The sequence below is a fragment of the Ruditapes philippinarum genome, unplaced genomic scaffold (assembly GCF_026571515.1).
Source record: "Ruditapes philippinarum isolate M1 unplaced genomic scaffold, ASM2657151v2 ctg3657_1_1_1_1, whole genome shotgun sequence".
Taxonomy (NCBI): Eukaryota; Metazoa; Mollusca; class Bivalvia; order Venerida; family Veneridae; genus Ruditapes; species Ruditapes philippinarum.
In genome coordinates this window covers 35,117-54,490 of record NW_026860158.1, presented here as the reverse complement: position 1 = coordinate 54,490, position 19,374 = coordinate 35,117, and the positions used below count along the sequence as shown (strand labels likewise).

General features: G+C 32.0%; 1 protein-coding gene across 1 annotated transcript in view; it reads right to left on the bottom strand.

The window, feature by feature from the left end:
- The window catches only part of LOC132759078 (argininosuccinate synthase-like), a 41,216-nt gene extending 22,593 nt beyond the window's left edge, over positions 1 to 18,623 (bottom strand). Inside the window, exons 1-2 of the mRNA XM_060750803.1 lie at positions 18,070 to 18,623; positions 308 to 376 (exon numbers count right to left, since the gene is read on the bottom strand). Of these exons, the coding sequence (XP_060606786.1) occupies positions 308 to 376; positions 18,070 to 18,180 (180 nt within the window). The 5' untranslated portion in view covers positions 18,181 to 18,623. The remainder of the gene's footprint in view (positions 1 to 307; positions 377 to 18,069) is intronic.
- Positions 18,624 to 19,374: the final 751 nt, after the last annotated feature.

The following is a 19,374-nucleotide window of genomic DNA, read 5'->3' as shown; positions in this document are numbered from 1 at the left end:
TTATAGTTAGATTCAACAAAATTATAGTTAGATTCAGCAAAATTATATCTAGAATTCCTGCTGTGATTCTAGTAATCAGGCTTTACATAAGACACGATATGTAACTCACTTCCGGATTTTTTTTCAGCATCTTTTTTACATGTACTTTATTTGTAATTTTAATACTACGGAAGCCTGAATGGGACACCAGAATGAAGAGATGATCAGGCACCGGAACATAATGTTGTTGCCTTTTCGGGCAATTTTAAGGAAAAAACAAATGCCGTGTTACTAAGATTTTATGTCCAGTAATCTTTATACAATTTACCTTGACAGCACCTAGTTTCAATGCTTTTTTCCTAGCTTCATCAAAGTCTTCTTCTTGTCCAACATCAGCCTGTCAATATAAGTAGAAAACATACTTCTATCATAGTTTGGGGACCTTTCTGTTGAAAATGTGTGCGTTAACTGGAGTGCAGGTATTAGATACCCGCACTCCAGAGCATACGCACTGATTGGCTCATTTTTGTTGGTGTTTACTTATTGTGACGGCAGAGAAATGGAAAGTGACAGAAATATCATATTCAGATGCTTGTTCATTGGTTACTTTTTTTCTGGGGTTTCATGTTGACATCATTTGCCTCAAGTGAATTTTATAAGAATCTTTACAGAGAGGACAATATCTGGCTTGTGGCAAGGTGTCAAATGACAACGAGGCTCTGTAGACTTTCCGCTTAATTCTTGTTCAAGCATAAATTTGTCATAGGGTACATATATAGAGGATATTGAATGAGTGTAAGTTCAATACTGAATTTATTGCACGAGTTGAATAATATTGTTTTATTCAACTAGTGCAATAAATTCAGTAATGAACTTACACGAATTTAATATTCTATTTATCACATACCCAAAATAAAGACCGTTAAAAGTGAAATAAGAGTCATTTTTCATTGACGCGCCTATAGTATAACGCGAACATTTAGCGCGTCTTTACACCATGTTTGTATAACGCTAATGACGTCACGTCAAAATATATGCACGGCCGTGCAATACCATGTTTACGGAGTCGCAAAATCGGCACGGGTGTGTGATAAATATATTTATTACATAGTACTGGCAAATGTTTATTATCCTATAAACCTTTTTACAATACGATTCTTCCATAGCAACCAATGTTGCATTTCGCGCATGCGCATTCTGCGTAGGGCAAAAGCGCATTAAAATTGACAAAAGTGAATGATACTTTTTTTTAGTTTAATCATATTTTATTGTATAAATATACACACAATATACAATTTCATAATTTTACAGACATAATCAAGTGTACATACAAAAGGGTTGGGCCAAAAGTTCTAACAACATTATCGTGGGCCCTTCCCTGAGGTTAGTCAGAAATAAGTTTATACTATTTGAATAAAGTTGTGTGATATCAAATAATTATCAATTTCAGTTTTAAGTAATTTTCAGGAACTAATTTTCATGAACTAATTTTAACAAATGTTTTATATGTAAATATAAATTAATCAAATGAACATTTAACAGAGAAAAATATATATATAAAAAATAGAAATATAGATAAGCATTATAATAAAATTATGATACTAAGAGTGATTAGATTAAGTTATTTAAATATCTTAAATGTATAAAGTATAAGTTTCAAAAGTCAATAGTGTTCCATTTTAAGTTATTTATAGCTTTTGAATTACGTTTTCTAAGTATCAAATTTTGAGAAAAAGGAATAAATAATAGAATGAAATAACAAAATTATTGTATTTGTTACAAAAATTGAAAAAAAATACTATTAATAAATAAATAAATACAAAAATATTCACCGCACAATACCCTGCTTAATCTTAAAGTACTGTTTCAGCAGTAAAATGTTTGACTTTATTCAATTAAATCTCTTGCTTGATTTAATAAAAGTCTGTACTTCTTTAAAAAGAATTTCATTTTCGGATTCAGATCGCCCTTCTATTCCAAACAAAAGTTTTCGTACACTAAGAGCATGAAAAGATCTTGTATTTAAAAACAATGTTCTTCTTTGTTCACTGTATAAATTGCATTTAAAAAAATAGTGTTCTGAATTTTCAATATGTGCTCCACATAAACAAGATGGACATGAAACAATGTGATTTTCATATAAATCCGAATTAAGGTTACTGCAATTATTTCTTAAACGAGTATGATGTACAGTAGAGAAGCGTTCACCTTTAATGAAAAATGAAGGGACCGATGGGGATTTAAATATTTTTTTAAAGATTTGCTTTAAAGGAATGGAGGGATTCTGATTCACGTATATTAATTGGAAGTTTATTCCATAGTTGTAGTGCTGATGGTAAGACGGATTTCGAATAAATTTCTGTTCTTCTGACAATTGATGCGTAGTCTTGATTGTTTCTTAAAGAATATGGGTTTTCATGTGCATATTGTACAGATGGGGGAAATAATTGTATTAAATAAAGTGGTAATAAATTGTTTTTGCCTTTGTATATTAAAACTAATTTTTGAATATGTCTCCTATCTGAAAGCGAAACCCAACCTATTTCTGTTAACAATTTTTGTATAGTAACGGATCTTGTCAATCCTGTAACAACACGGGCAGCTTCATATTGAATTTTTTCTAATGTTTCTTTCTCGTATTGCGCACAGTTATCCCAGACTAAAGACGCGTATTCTAAATGTGGACGTAAATATGATACATATATATTATTAAATAATTCTCTTTAAATTTTGAATTTGAGCATTTTCATGGAACCGAGTATTTTAGAGGCTTTAGATACTATGTTAGTTATATGTTGATGCCAAGACCCATCTTGACTAAATGTGACCCCAAGATGTTTATGATGTTCGACAAAATTGAGTTGTACATTATCGAAGAATAATTTTGGTTTGATCATATTAAAAAAAGAAAAAAAATATTGCTTCGGTTTTTGCCGGATTGAAATTGACTAACCATTGCTTAGACCAACTTGTTATTGTCGCTAGATCCCTGTTTAACGTTTCTTCCATAAAGGTTATGTTTTTTGAGGACACAGAAAGAGAACTGTCGTCTGCGAAAAGTCTAGTAATACTTAAGAGCGAGTCTGCTATGTCATTGACATAAATTAAAAATAATAAAGGACCAAGTAACGAGCCTTGAGGGACGCCCCCTTCTAGAGTTGATAAAGAAGAAAATGTCGAAGATACAAAAACTTTTGGGTTCTGTTATTTAAGTAGTCTTTTAACCATGTATTTAGTTTCCCTTGTATACCGTATTGCTTTACTTTGAAGATGAGACCAGAATGCCAAACTCTATCGAATGCTTTCGAAATGTCACAAAAATAATACAAGTAGATTCTTTACTGTCAAATGCTTTGCAAATTTGGTTATATATATCAATAAGTTAATACTCTGTAGAATGACCTGGCAAAAACCCAGATTGATTTTGGTATATTAAAGATTTTGTATGGAGATAATTATACATATGTTTAAAAATTATGCGTTCCATTACTTTACCAACACAGCTTATTAATGAAATTTGTCTATAATTTGATGGTTCATCTTTATTACCTTTTTTAAAAAGAGGCATAACATGTGCAAGTTTCCAACTGCTAGGATAGTAACCTTCATTTAACGAATGATTAAAAAGTATACACAGTGGAATACATAAGGTTTCCGAAGTTTCTTTCAACATTGTATGGCTTATTTCGTCTGGTCCAGAAGCTTAATTTATAACTAAATTTGTTAATACATCTTTTATTTTTTTGTTCACAAATATTAAAGTCTTCTAATTTTGAGTTTGTTTTGAAACTAAAGTCTGGAAGTTGGGTATGTGAATCATCCAACTGAGAGATTGAACTGAAGAAAGAGTTTAAAGTATTGGCTTTGTCTAAGTCTGATAAGGAGAATGTGTTATTATTATTTCTTAAAGGTGGTATAGAATCGTTTTCAGCTGAATTATTCTTAACTAACATTTTAACTATTTTCCAATATTGTCGAGGGTTTGAGCTATTAAGATCATGCAAGGAAAATTCTAAACTATTGTAAAATAACTCTTTTGCGTTTTTCTTCATATTGTTTACTTTGTTTCGAATTTGTTTATATTTAGTCCAATCTGATGTGTTATTACTATTTATTGCTTTGTGAAATAATCTGTCGCTCTGCCTTAAACTTTTACGAATATTACTGTTAAACCATGGCTTATCTTTTGGCTTAATAAATGCAAAATACGACGGGATGCACTGATTAACTAAATCCATGAATTTTAATGTAAAAGTATTGCAAGCTTCATTTATATTTAAAATATTAATAAAAGTCTAGTCGGTATCTCTTATTAAATTATTCAGTTAAACAAAATCTGCATTCTTATAGTTCCAAATTTTCCTTTTAAATGGCATATTTGAATCGAAATTAACCTTTAAATAAGCAAATGTTCCATAATGGTCACTTATTTCATTATCTGTTTCAAGAACTCCTGAATCAAAAACTTGAATATTGTTTGTTAATGCGATAGGGTCGAGAAGAGTTTGCGAATTATGGTTTACCCTAGTCGGGATGTTAATAATATTTTTCATGTTATTTGTCAAAAGTATATCTTTAAATTTATGATTTTGCATGTTGAGCTGATCTTCATTTACATCTCCTACTAATATTAATGATACTTTAAGGCTTTAATAGTCGTGATTCCATGTTATATCAACCAGAAAACATCAATTTTGGGATGACTTAAAGCGGTTAGTACTTAAAACGTTAATTGATATTTATAACAGACATAATAAATATGCAGGACTAATAATCCAATGTTCAAAAGCGCATACAAAAGACGCCTGTTTAATTAGGCGACTTTTTCATTCGTAATTTAAATTTAAACAGCAGGGTGTTAAAGACTGACAATATAACAGATTCTGTACATTCAATAGATACAAATGCCCTACTTTTACAACTTTCTAAGGATGTGAAATTAATGACAGAGAAGCAAAATTTAAAAATAGACTCACTAGAGGAGAAGGTCGCATCGTTGAGAAGATGATAACGGAGCAAGTTATTGATAAAATCACAAAAGTTTTTGACAAACGCATTAGTACTGACGTGTCAAAGATTAAAAAAGACTTTACAAAGGATATGGAAAACCGGCTAAGTGATTTAAAGTCTGAACTAACAAATGATATGGAAGAAGTGAATCAGCGGTTGGAAGAGATGGCCAAATTGCAAACTACAGAAACTTTGGTGAGCAACAAAGATACTACACGCAATATTGTGGTGCGGAATCTACCGTACAATGTTTCTGAAGATATTACAAAAAGAATGTCAGACTTGGTTAAAAAAGTATTGCAAATACCGGACATTTCATTTGTTAATGTGGAGAGGAGGGAATCTACGAGGGAGAATGTTCCAGGAATTGTAGTTTGTGAGTGTAGAAATCAGGAGGACAAAAGTAAGATTCTGAAAGTTAAAAATAAACTTGGAGAGACTTTATTTTATAAAAAATGTCTATATTAACAGCTACCAAACAAAAGAGGAGAGGCAGTTGTCTACCAATTAGCGTATGCTTGTTAAAGCTATAAACAATAGTCGGTCTAATCTGAAGGTCGTGGGCACTCGTGTATTCGAATCCGATTATACAGGAAATCAGTCATCGCGTAACACAGGAAATAAAAAACTCATCGAGTATACTGTGCTCCTCTTAGTTCACGGTACTTAACACTTTAAAACAGTAAAGAACACAAACAATAAACTTACACTACAAAAACTGTCATAAACTGTATCATTTAGTCATTTTTCTGCTATATGGCACAAGGAAACAACAATATATCCAATCAAAATTAGTTTTAATTTTTCAGATGTAGACCGTGTGTCGGCCAGTTTGAAAACAGTATGTCATCATTAAACTCGCGGTAATGGTGTTTTATTTCAGTTTTTTCATGTTTCAGTTAAAATTTCTTTACGTTATTTTCAATAATTTAAATTATTAAAAGTATCTTTACATTGTAACTCAAAATTTATTTTTTCAACAAACAAGAACATTTAGAAAATGATGATTGTTTCAGACGTATGCACAAATTTAATGGACAATTGTTGTTTTTTACAGAAGTTTGTAAAATGTTGTTCAGTTTTTCCTTAAAATCTATAGATTTAGATTATTTTGCACAAAAACTTTGTTGTTAAGATGTTTGAATAAAATATGTCAATTCTGACCAATTTTAACACTGGTCACGTGAAAATATGCCATTACCGTGAGATGACGCGGAATTAGTGATGTTGAGTATAGTGCTAGTTTTCAAAATAGTGGTGCCGCGAGTGCGGGTGCGAGTAACAATATTGACGGTAATTCCTATAAGGATCAAGGAAATGGCAATGGAGCGTGGTACGGAAGAAGGGGCAGTAACAGGGGCGGTTACAGAGGAAATAGAGGTGGACAAAGACAGAATCGTGGTCAGAGAGGCCATCGTTGATGGAAAATGGGATTTTGGAACGTTAATTCTTTTAAAAATGATTTTAACTCTGATAATTTTAAATTGAGGGAAGCATGTATCAGTGTTCTGGGCTTAGACATTATGGGCATTGCAGAAACCCATTTGAGGAGTAACGATATTATTGATATGAATGGTTATAAATGGTACGGTAGTAATAGAAGTGAAATTCACATAAATGCTTGGACAGGTTCTGGGGGTGTGGGAATATTTGTCAAAGAAGAACTACTTATAGACTATTATGTTTCAATAGTTGATAATTCTTTTGAAGGTATATTATGGATTTGTCTTGATCACAAAAGTACAAATGATAGTTTTTACTGTTGTGTGTGTTATTTACCACCTAAATCATCGACTAGACACATTGATGCTAATAGTTTCTTTGATAAATTACTTACTAGTATTTATGAATATCAAAATAAAGGTGAAATCTGTATTTTTGGTGATTTTAATGGTCGATGTGGAAATTTGTCTGATTTTATTGAAGGTATAGATGATTTACCAGAACGAAATGTAGTAGACTATACTTGTAATAACTTTGGTGAAATGAAATGCTTGTTGATCTTTTAGTTGATGTGAATTTTGCTATTGTGTGAAAAATGATTTTACTTGTATTCGACCACAGGGACTTTCTGTTGTAGACTACTGTCTGGTGGGCCATGATTCTTTACATATGTATAGTGATTTTACAGTTATACGGTCCCGTGAATTGGTACAAACAGCAGGTGTACAAGATTATTCAGGTGTTCCAGACCACTCGGTACTATCCTGGGTGTATAATTTTGAAAATGGTCTTTGTAATAATCTGACTCCTTTGAGTCCGGTCCGGTCGAGTGCAAGTAATGTCAGGTTTCAAGTAAAAAACATTCCATCAGACCTTTTTTCTGGTGAAGTATGTAATAGCCTTTTAGAAACAGTAAGTTCACTGGAACAAGGGTTCCGAACACAAGAAAGTATTGATGATGCTTACACATCAATATGTTCTTTGATTACGGATGAAATGTATAATAAAATACCTCACAAAAAGCTAGTGTCTGTAAGTTGCTCGAATAATAAACGTAGAAGGGTATATAAACCTTGGTGGAATGATAGCCTTACAGATTTGTGGAATGATGTTTGTTATTATGAGAAACAGTGGATAACGGCATGTGGTAGAACAAATACATTTGATAAAGCTGTTAAAAAATGCAAACGTCAATATTGGGTTACATTACAACATGATTTACTTCAATCTGTTGAAACTGATCCCAATAAATTTTGGAAAAGCATAGGTAAAAATGGGGTAGCTAGTAAGAAAATTAACAAGATACCCATGGAGTATGTAAAAGATGATGGGTCTATAGAAAATGATACTTATAAAGTTTTAAATCATTGGAAATGTACCTTTAGAAAACTTTTGAATGATGATTCATGTATAAATTTTTGTTACACTCCAAGTAATGATAAATCAGAGAGTACTTTTGAAAATAACATTTCTGTTTTTGAAGTAATTAAAGCAGTTGAAAAAAGTAAAAGAAACAAAGCTCCAGGTTTTGACAATATTCCATATGAAGTGTTCAAGAATGATATTGCCATCTCTTATTTGCATATACTTTTTAATGTCTGTTATCTGTTAGGCGTTTTAAAACCTAATACCTAAGCCTGGTGTGGCATGTTTACGACAACCATTGAATTATAGAGGGATAAATCTATCATCAACCATGTATAAATTGTATTGTTCTATACTTAATGAAAGGCTGTCAATGTGGCTTGATGAAAATGAGAAGATTGAAGATGAACAAAATGGCTTTCGAAAGAAGCGTAGTACGGTTGATCATATATCATCTCTTTCTTCTATTATTGAATCACGTATAAAGAAAAAACAATCCACATTTGCAGCCTTTATAGACTTTAGGAAGGCTTACGATTGTGTCAATCGAACTATATTATTTGAAAAACTTAACAATATTGGTGTTAAAGGAAAGATGTACAATGCTATACAGTCAATTTATAGTAATGTTTCTTGTTGTGTGAAAGTAAATGAAAACTTTTCTGATTGGTTCAATGTGAATCTTGGTTTAAGACAGGGGTGTATTTTATCTCCAATATTGTTTAATTGTTTTATCAATGATTAAGCTATCAAAATAAAGGCTTTGGGAATGGGTAGTGACATAGAAGATGGTGAAAAATTGTCAATTTTACTTTTTGCTGATGATATAGTATTATTAGCCTCTAATGAAAGTGACCTCCAAGAAATGTTAAATTGCCTATCATATTGGTGTAATGAAAATAAGATGACCACAAATGATAAGAAAAGTAATATTGGTCATTTTAGAAATGTTGTTCATTTTGTGATAATGCTAGATTGGATATTGTAGATAAATATGTCTATCTTGGCTTGGTTCTTACTGAACATTTGAATTATAATATTACTACCAAATTTGTATCACAGGCTGCTAGTAGAGCGTTGGGTGTTTTAATAGCAAAATTTAAGCTTTTAGGTGGCATGCCTCATCATGTATACAAAAAGCTTTATGACTCAATGGTGTGGCCAGTTATAGCATATGGTGCTGCCATTTGGGGGACTATGAAATTCTCTTGTATAGAAGCTGTGGAAAATCGCGCTATGAGATTTTTCTTAGGTACAGGAAAATATACTCCAAGCTCTGCTGTAGCCGGTGATATGGGTTGGGATCCAGTTTATGTTAAACAATTGAAATGTGTTGGTAACTTTTGGTGTAAATTGTCAAATATGGATCAAAACAGAGTAAATTTCAAGATATCAAAATACTGTTATAACCTTGCAAGTAGAAATTGTAGCAACTGGCATTTTAGGATTAAAAACCTCTTTATAAAATTTGGTTGTGTAGATTTTAGTGACTGTACATTACCACAGAATAAAAATGTTGTTGTTGATACAATTGTGAAGAATGCAATGGATGTATTGATAGATGAATGGATAAGGTCAGTTCATTGTATATTTACAAGTTAAGGTTATATCAGAAATTTAAGTTTGATTTTGAACAGGAGCATTATGTCAATAAAATTATGTCTTATCGCCATAGATCAGCATTGGCTAAATTTAGATATGGTGTTGCACCAATCAGATTGGAGATTGGCAGATACGAAAGATTAAATGTTAACGATAGAGTATGTCCTATTTGTAATAATGGCATCGAAGATGAGATGCACGTATTATTGCATTGCCCCCAGTACACTGATATTCGCAATAAATTATTTGAAAATGCGGCTGAAAATTGTACTTTGTTTAATTCTTATAATGATATTACCAAGCTTTGCTTCCTCTTGTCAAATGATAATATTGTCAAATATACTGCAACATCATGCTACGGAATACTTAATGTTAGAAGAGATTTTTTGTACCAATAAATATATATTTTAATTGCTTCATTTTAGATGGAGGGTGATAATACATATTATTAATTTCAAAAATTTGAAGTTGATGATGTGTGTGTCTCACCTCCTGCCTAAAATGAACATTTTAAATAACAAAAGAACTTTTATTGTAAAAATGTTATAAATGTTTCTTTTAACCAGCTAGAATATTTTAGCTTCCTGTTTTGATAATCACCACTGACCAGTTCATTCATGGTCTGGCCATGAGAGATATATGATTTTGTAAGACATTTTTTATTATGCGCAATAGTGCCACATTTACTAAACTCAGTATTTTAATAACAAATACCTTATGGCAGATTTTAAGTTGAGGTCAGTAGTTGTTACCAAACTTTTAGAATGTATAAAGATGAAATAAAATAAGTATGTATAAATGATTTTAGTACATTTATAAGGAGACAACCATTTAGGGTTTAGTAAAGTAATGAGATTTCATTCTTTCATTTTAATATTAACAACCCTAATGTAATTACTCATACAGTTATGATGTAGATATAAATATTAGTACATTTTAATTATATTAAGTATAACATTCAATGCTTGGAATATGCTGTTTTACTTATAAATGTCTTAGAGATATTATGATGTGTTTATATTAACATGTAAATGGGTATAATTATGTAAATAAGGGAGGTAAATCTACAGTAGATATTATAGATCTCTGTAATGTGGACTGTGGAGTTGCCCCTCTTATAAACTAGAACAGTCTGTTATAATTCTTAAAAGAATGGCTGTACAATTTACTGTATGTATATTGTTTTAATTGTATATGTATGTATAGATCAGACTATAATAAAGAATAAATATAAATTAATTATGATAAAAAAAATATAAAAAAATAAAGATTAAATTTTATTACCCCTGTATAACATAATATTACACAATGTGTATTGTATACTTCCTTTGGATTGGCCAGGCGGTAAGTGTCAAACAGATTGACACGCGACCGTGGTTGTTTGTTTCTAGCTAGATATTGTATAAATATCATTCAACCGGGACGTTTTAGAACCATGACATAGTTAGTCACGTACAATTATGAAAATCCTAATTTAAGTAACTTTTATATATCTCATCAATGTTTATTGATTTGTGAAGTGACAATTGACATTACGCCAGAGAAGAGATTGCTCCGCCCACTGATTCACACGACCCGGTCATTAAGAACCTTAGACAAAAGACGATACCGACGTTTACGCGAAACTGTCATGCCACTTAAGTTACTAATGAATTTACCTTATATAATTTGGTATAAATAAAATTTTAATGCTTTTATTGAATAGTTCAATGTATTATGGTATTTAAAAAAGTAACAAATAACTGGATTCACGCATTAATGATGAATAAAACGTTTGGCAAAGATCTTGTTATATTTCTTGCTGACATCAAGGAAAATGTTACTGACAAAATGTCATTTTAGTTTACAAATTCAAAGATGGTTAAAATTGATGTAGTTGAACATAATTATAATAGTAAAATTATATCAATGAACCTTTACAATTGTTTTTGGGGTTTTATGTGCGAAATCATTTATATATAATGCATTTGCGCATAAATTGTCAACATTAAATGAGAAAATTTACCTTGCGTAAATTTGTTTTTATGATATATGATTATATGTTTGTTTGTACATTAGATATTTTCGTGATAAAACGCAATATTATTCACTTCAAAATAAATTTCACATATACCATACCTCAACTTTAAATTAAAACCCGTGATCAGATATGATGCTATTGAAGCAGATGTATTTAAATATTTAATCTTTAATCTTAATTCATTGAGCTAGAAATATTTAGGTAAGATAATTTCATCTAAAATATTAAATTTTATTGCATATTTTCTCATTTTATTTCCAAGTACTTTTTACTACTGCAGCATTTTATTGACAATATGTTATAAAGAACAAAAATGTCATATCATGTGGATATTCTGAGACCTTATAATATATTGTGATTATGAATAGACATAATTGTAATGAAGGAAGGAATTGAGTATTTGTTTAAACGTTTTCCTTGTTTAATGCAATGTGGTATAGCCCGTTTTAACTTTCCTACGTGCTATATAACGTATTATCTTCATATATACAAAGTTACTGATATTTTTGTTTTTGTAAAATGAACTAACTGACTCCATCTGTCAATATGTCAGGTTATGTTGTAACTTAGATATACCGTTTTAATATATTTTCAATGTAAATACAGCTGCACCATTGTCTTATACACGTAGCTTGTCTAAGGAAAATGGCGGACTTCTCAGACATCTTTGCATGAAACTGATAACGATCGCCGATTGGCTTATCTGTAAGACCCCTGCCAGCTTGATTGACAGGCGGCGTAATGACTTGCATTAAAAATATTAACATGTGTTACGAGGAACCGATAAAATGATTGTTGTTTCACTTTCCTTAAAGATTTTGGGAAAAAATAACTATTTAAAATACATTTATTTATTAAAAATTATCTGTTTTGCATCACAGTCAAATAAAGGATAAAATCAGGTAAACTGAACAGTAAAATGCATTATCACCGGGCCTGTTCTGACAATTTTCAGAATGCTAATTAACCTCGATTTCATATGTTGTAAAATTTCTTTTATCTTTTTAATGAATTATATTAACAACAATTTAGTTGACTTCCATTTGAATAGAAGATATATTTCCACATTTTCTTAAAAAAATCTCAATGTCAGGTCTGTGACAGTAAGCGGTCCCACCTTGAGGGGGGATTCTTAAACAATTTCCTTTTCCATGTCTTTTTATGGTAATCTTGGCAACAAAGCTATAAAGGAATCTTTTCTATTTTTGTTTAAAGCTATTTTATATAATTTCCTACCTTTTACCTTAAACTTACTCGGAATTGTCTATGAACTTCTATATTTCTATGTTACACTATGCTTTTTTGCCCTACGCAAATTTCGCATATGCGGGGAAATACTAACTTCCGATCGAGTTTTTCATAGCAACGGACCGCGTTGTAAAAAGGTCTTTACTCCAATGAAATATCCTAGATCATATTATTTGTTAATACAAACATATACACACAGAGATACGTATATGAGTTTTAAATGATACTCTTACAGGGTCTCATATGCAGTTGTTGTTATTAAAAACTCCTTTTTGTTGAACCAGATTTACTTTTGCGCGGGTCTATAACCAATCATAACTCTTTCCGTCATTCGCCGCCATTATTAAAAACAATAACAAGGCCACTTTGTGCTTTACAATATATTTCCATTTTCTGTATTTATTCATTTATAAAATTAAAGGTATCAATGTATTTTTGTATTTATTAATATATACTCTAATGAATAATGTATGTCCTTTAATTTAATATTATTTATTTAGTTAAAAATGACTTGTGTATGTATCATAAATAGCATTTATCACATAAACCGCGGTGCGGGAGTGTTATAAAGCCTTTATTATAATAAAAACGATATTACACTAGTGTAATAACACTTTGATGTGACGTCATTTGTGCTATATAGAAACATAGCGTTAAAACGCGCTGTTAGCGTTCAACTATGGGCGCGTCATTGAAAATTACTCATTTAACAGTTCACTGTTCTTATTTTATATAGAGCTCTATGTGATAAATAGAATATTATATTCGTGTAGATTCGATACTAAATTTATTGAACTCGTTGAATAAATTTAGTATTAAACTACACTCATTCAATATCCTTTATATAATATAATTACATGATCGTCAGTTTTCACTACGACCAAAAATCTATCTTATATTGCCTACCTAGTAGATTTGACTCGCGAAACATTGTATTAAATATAAGTTATTAGTAAACTATATAAGCATCTTTTTCCTTCATGCATTTACCACTTTTTTATCGAAACGATTTCATTGACAGGACTCAACTCGTGTATGAGTTTTTGAATTTTTCTAGCACCGGTGTATATAAAAATTAACATTTGAATATCCTGTCTGATATGTAAGAATCACTTCCACAAACATTACTGGTAACTATGTGATTGTAATATAGCCACGCTCAGTGGGATGTGATATAGAGAATAATAGGTTGGTGCCGTGGATGGAGAAAGTTTATCTGGCGAGGCGGAGGAATTTATTGGGTGAGCCGAAGGCGAACCCAATAAATTCCGGAGCAGAGCCAGATAAACTTTCTCCATCCACGGCATAAATCTATTATTCTATTTATCCTGTCACCGTTTTTTTTTTAAAGAATTTTATTAGGCAAACTACCTTTAATCACACACACTATCTGAAATGTTTCTTTATAAACAAAGAAGGCCCGAAGTGTGCATTATTCTACAACAATGCACTAGCTGTTCTTATTATCTCCCTGTGTATTTTCACATTGAGGGCGCCATTTTGTTTGAAAAATGTGATAAATAAAAACATTTTTTGTCGAATTTTGTTGTGTAGACTATCTAGAATGAAAGAAAATGGTCTAACTAAGAAAATGAATTCGAACACCAATATCTTTTATTCAGTCGTTAACGCTGTACAGACGTTTAAAGTATTGTTTACGTGACGTCACAATGTAGCGCCAAACAGCACGTGCAAAACAATCAAATCATGTACGCTATTTTAATGTCGCAAACGAGTTAAGTTTTACATTTATTTCACTTTTAATAATTTTTATTTCGCTTGAAAAATTATAGAGTGGAATAAAATAAACAAACAAAGTTTTATCAACGTTTCCAAAATTCGTTATTCTACACACAGAACTTAAAGTCCAACATTATAATGATAATTATATTTTTTCTTGAAAAGTAGTCCGGCAAACTATGCATACCACGTGATCAAGTGCCGTAGATCAGTAAAAATATACGGCACCTTGTTATCGGGCCGAAATTGATACAAGTGACAGGATAAAGCAATATATTCACCCTCAGTGAGATGTGATAGTAATATACTCACCCTCAGTAATATGTGATAGTAATATACTCACCCTCAGTGGGATGTGATAGTAATATACTCACCCTCAGTGGGATGTGATAGTAATATACCCACCCTCAGTGGGATGTGATAGTAATATACTCACCCACAGTAGAATGTGATAGTAATATACTCACCCTCAGTAAAATGTGATAGTGATATACCCACCTTCAGTGGGATGTGATAGTAATATACTCACCCACTGTAGAATGTGATAGTAATATACTCACCCTCAGTAGAATGTGATAGTGATATACCCACCTTCAGTGGGATGTGAAAGTAATAAACTTACCCCCAGTGGGATGTGATAGTAATATACTCACCCACAGTAGAATGTGATAGTAATATACTCACCCTCAGTGGGATGTGATAGTAATATACTCACCCTCAGTGGGATGTGATAGTAATATACTCACCCACAGTAGAATGTGATAGTAATATACTCACCCTCAGTGAGATGTGATAGTAATATACTCACCCTCAGTGAGATGTGATAGTAATATACTCACCCTCAGTGGGATGTGATAGTAATATACTCACCCACAGTAGAATGTGATAGTAATATACTCACCCTCAGTAGAATGTGATAGTGATATACCCACCTTCAGTGGGATGTGAAAGTAATAAACTTACTCCCAGTGGGATGTGATAGTAATATACTCACCCTCAGTGAGATGTGATAGTAATATACTCACCCTCAGTGGGATGTGATAGTAATATACTCACCCACAGTAGAATGTGATAGTTATATACTCACCCACAGTAGAATGTGATAGTAATATACTCACCCTCAGTGAGATGTGATAGTAACTCACCCTCAGGGAGATGTGATAGTAATATACTCACCCTCAGTGAGATGTGATAGTAATATACTCACCCTCAGTGAGATGTGATAGTAATATACTCACCCTCAGTGGGATGTGATAGTAATATTCTCACCCCCAGTGGTATGTGATAGTAATATACTCAAAGGACGTTTCAAGAGTCACAACGTCAAAACGCAAGCAATTAAATAACGATGTCTTCAACGATTATTTTAAAGAACAGTAAATATGTATGTGAGAAGTAAGCAGTTAACAGTGAGCTAAGCAAAAAGGCATTACGATTTATATAGGGAAATCAATGATCTGCTGTTATGCTCAGCTGGGTAAGCAATCTAGCAGAGCATTCCAAAATAAAGTGTAGAAATGCTTTGCTGGTATGCTCAGCTGGGTAAGCAATCTAGCAGGCCATTCCTTAATTGAGTGTAAAAATGCTCTGCTGGTATGCTTAGCTGGCTAGGCAATCTAGCGGGGCATTCCAAAATATAGCGTTAAAATGCTCTGCTAGTATGCTCAGCTGGCTAAGCAATCTAGCGGGGCATTCAAAAATATAGTGCAAAAAAATATGCTCTGCTGGTATGCTCAGCTGGCTAAGCAATCAAGCGGGACATTCCTAAATATAGTGTTATATAGTGTACAAAATGATCTGCTGGTATGCTCATCTGGCTAGGCAATCTAGCAGGGAATTCCTAAATATAGTGTAAAAATACTTTGCTGTTATACCTAGCTGGCTAAGCAATCTAGCGGAGATTTCCAAAATAAAGTGTAAAAAGCTCTGCTGTTATGCTCAGCTGGCTAAGCAATCTAACGGGACATTCCTAAATATAGTGTAAACATGCTTAGCTGTTACGCTCAGCTGGGCTAAGCAATCTAGCGGGGTATTCCATAATGTAGTGTAAAAATGCTCTGCTGTTATGCTCAGCTGGTTAAGCAATCTAGCGGGGCATTCCAAAACATAATGTAAAAATGCTCTGCTGTTATGCTCAGCTGGCTAAGCAATCAGAGCATTTTAACACTATATTTAGGAATGCACTGCTAGATTGCTTAGCCAGCTTAGCATTCCAGCAGAGCATTGTTATACTATATTTAGTAATGCCCTGCTAGATTGCCTAGCCAGCTTAGCATTCCAGCGGAGCATTTTTTTCAATATATTAAGTAATGCCCTGCTAGATTGCCTAGCCAGCTTAGCATTCCAGCAGAGCATTTTTACACTATATTTAGGAATGCCCTGCTAGATTGTCTAGCCAGCTTAGCATTCCAGCAGAGCATTTTTACACTATATTTAGTAATGCACTGCTAGATTGCCTAGCCAGCTTAGCTCGCCAGCTGAGCATTCCAGCAGAGCATTTTAACACTATATTTAGTAATGCACTGCTAGATTGCCTAGCCAGCTGAGCGTTCCAGCAGAGCATTTTTACACTATATTTAGGAATGCCCTGCTAGATGCCCAAAACAGCTGAGCATTTCAGCATAGCATTGACTTCCCTATATAAATTGAAATGCCTTTTAGCTTAGCTAATTGTTCACTACTAACTTCTCACATACAAATATATATTGTAGTAGGATTTAATTAAAGTCTTGGTAAAATAAAGATAACTTGTAGAGATTTCGCGTGAAAGTACTATGTTATTTTATTGCACATCTATAAAATCTGTTAACATTTCTATTTGTTAAAGCAGCATGCCTCGATTCATGCTAGACTAATTTTCATGAAAATTTTGAAAATGTATTTAAAAGTAAAAAATTGTGAATTGAACAATGAAAATAATTTACACATTACAAAAGGCACTTGCATTCCACGTTAATTACCAAAAAAGAGGTCAAAATATGCATAAATACCACTCAGTGCGTTAGTAACGCAGACCATTATTTAGTGATTGATTCTACAAAGTCAGTCATAACTCGCACATAACATGTAAAAAGATTAATCAAATGTTAAATATTTTTACTTTTCTTACGATCTTAATACATTCATTTTTCTAAAGATTGAACGCCTTGAAATATTTTGGCTCATCTGTAGGCGTGCAGCTTTTATTACAAAAGCATACTAGTTTCTTAGAAAAATTATTTTCTATGGAATGTAACATCTGTAGTAAATATTCAAATAACGTCGTTTTTTTTTAGTTTAAAGCTGCATGCCTCCAGATGAGCGAAAATATTTCAATATAATCAAACCTTAGAAAAATGTACTAAGATTTTAGGGAAAGTAAAAATATTCAAGATTCTAGTAATAATTTACATGTTAAGTACGATTAATGACTGATTTTTCAGTATTTATAACTATATTTCTACTGCGTTACTAACGCAGTAAGGGCAAGTTTTGCACATTTTGTCCTCGTTTTCGTAATTTACGTGGGTGTTAAGTGCCATCGATAATGTGTAAGTTGCTTCCTTTTGGTTATTTCACTAAATAATACTTTTAAACACATTTTGAAAATTTTCATGAAAATTAGCACGAATCTGGAGGCGTGCTGCTTTAAAGAAAAGTCTGTCAAAAAATAAGAAACTCACCAAAAAGGCGACTACTTCATAGCCTTGTTCTTTCAGCCATACAAGAATACAGGAAGTATCTAAACCACCGCTATATGCCAGCACCACTGTTCTGTCGCCGGACGCACTCATTTCAAATCAACCGGAACTTTTCACGACACTTATAAATTAAACTTTTGTAACTTAATGTTTAACTTTTCCGAGATATTCATAAACAAGTGATAGCAAATTTATTTTAAATTTATTTCTAAAGTGTGGTTATCCGTATTGTCAGCGTGACTCGTGGGAAATAGTATGGTCCCTTGTTTCGACGTTATCTGCATGTAAACAAGATAACATTGCACGCGCTAGACAGGTGGATGTTCCTGGTGACCAAGATATACAAAAATACAGCCCAGAGCTAATTAATATCTTTAGTTCGTGTTACTTCTGTCTTTATCTTTACACCATTGATATTTCAATTTCCTTCAGAATCAAGTCAATGAATAATAAATGCACATTTTTATTAGTGTTGTAAATTTCATTTCTTCGTTTCTAAGTTTCTTTATTTTCGTCTTTTGCAAACATTAAACAAACACTTATTGTGACACTTAGGATGTAATAAAATTAATAAAAATAGTTTTCGATTTCCGAAACTAAATCTCTACATTATTTGTACTGATATCTGAGTTTTATTGATACCATATGGTGAAAATTGAGAGTTAATTGAGAGTCAATAACGTTATCTTTATTATTTTGTAGCATATTGTCATTGACAAAGTTATTGTTACATTGGCGTACTAAGATAAAAGAAATCATGGGGATACTTTATTCTAAACTATCGTCAAAATATCTTTTGATATAAGACGATTTAAAAGACATCAGTTGTGACAGTTCAAACATTTATTATCTTTAAGACGATATCGTTGTAATGCAGATAAACTTCCTTAATTCTTATCGGTTAAAGCGGCCTTCAGATGTTATTTACGATTCTGTGTTGTTTCAATCTAATCATTTAAGTAATTTTATCTTGTGTTATCTTTGAAAAGTAAGTACATCATATCACCTTTAAGCCTTCTTCAAAACAGCGTCCCGAGAGCTATTTATAGCGCGGCGTTGACTTTCTTTTATAAAACTAAAAGATCGGGCTTTTGAGAGCGGACGGGTAGATTAGACGTATCGAGGTTATGTTTTTATCGACGGCAAATTTCATTTCCACTTTAATTATTTTAATTTGACAGTTATATGAAACGACTTATCTAAAATTAACATATTTAACCTTTAGGAAAGCTGAAAGCTACTTTAACACGCTCTTTTATATACATATATTATCGTTTCGTCCTAAAG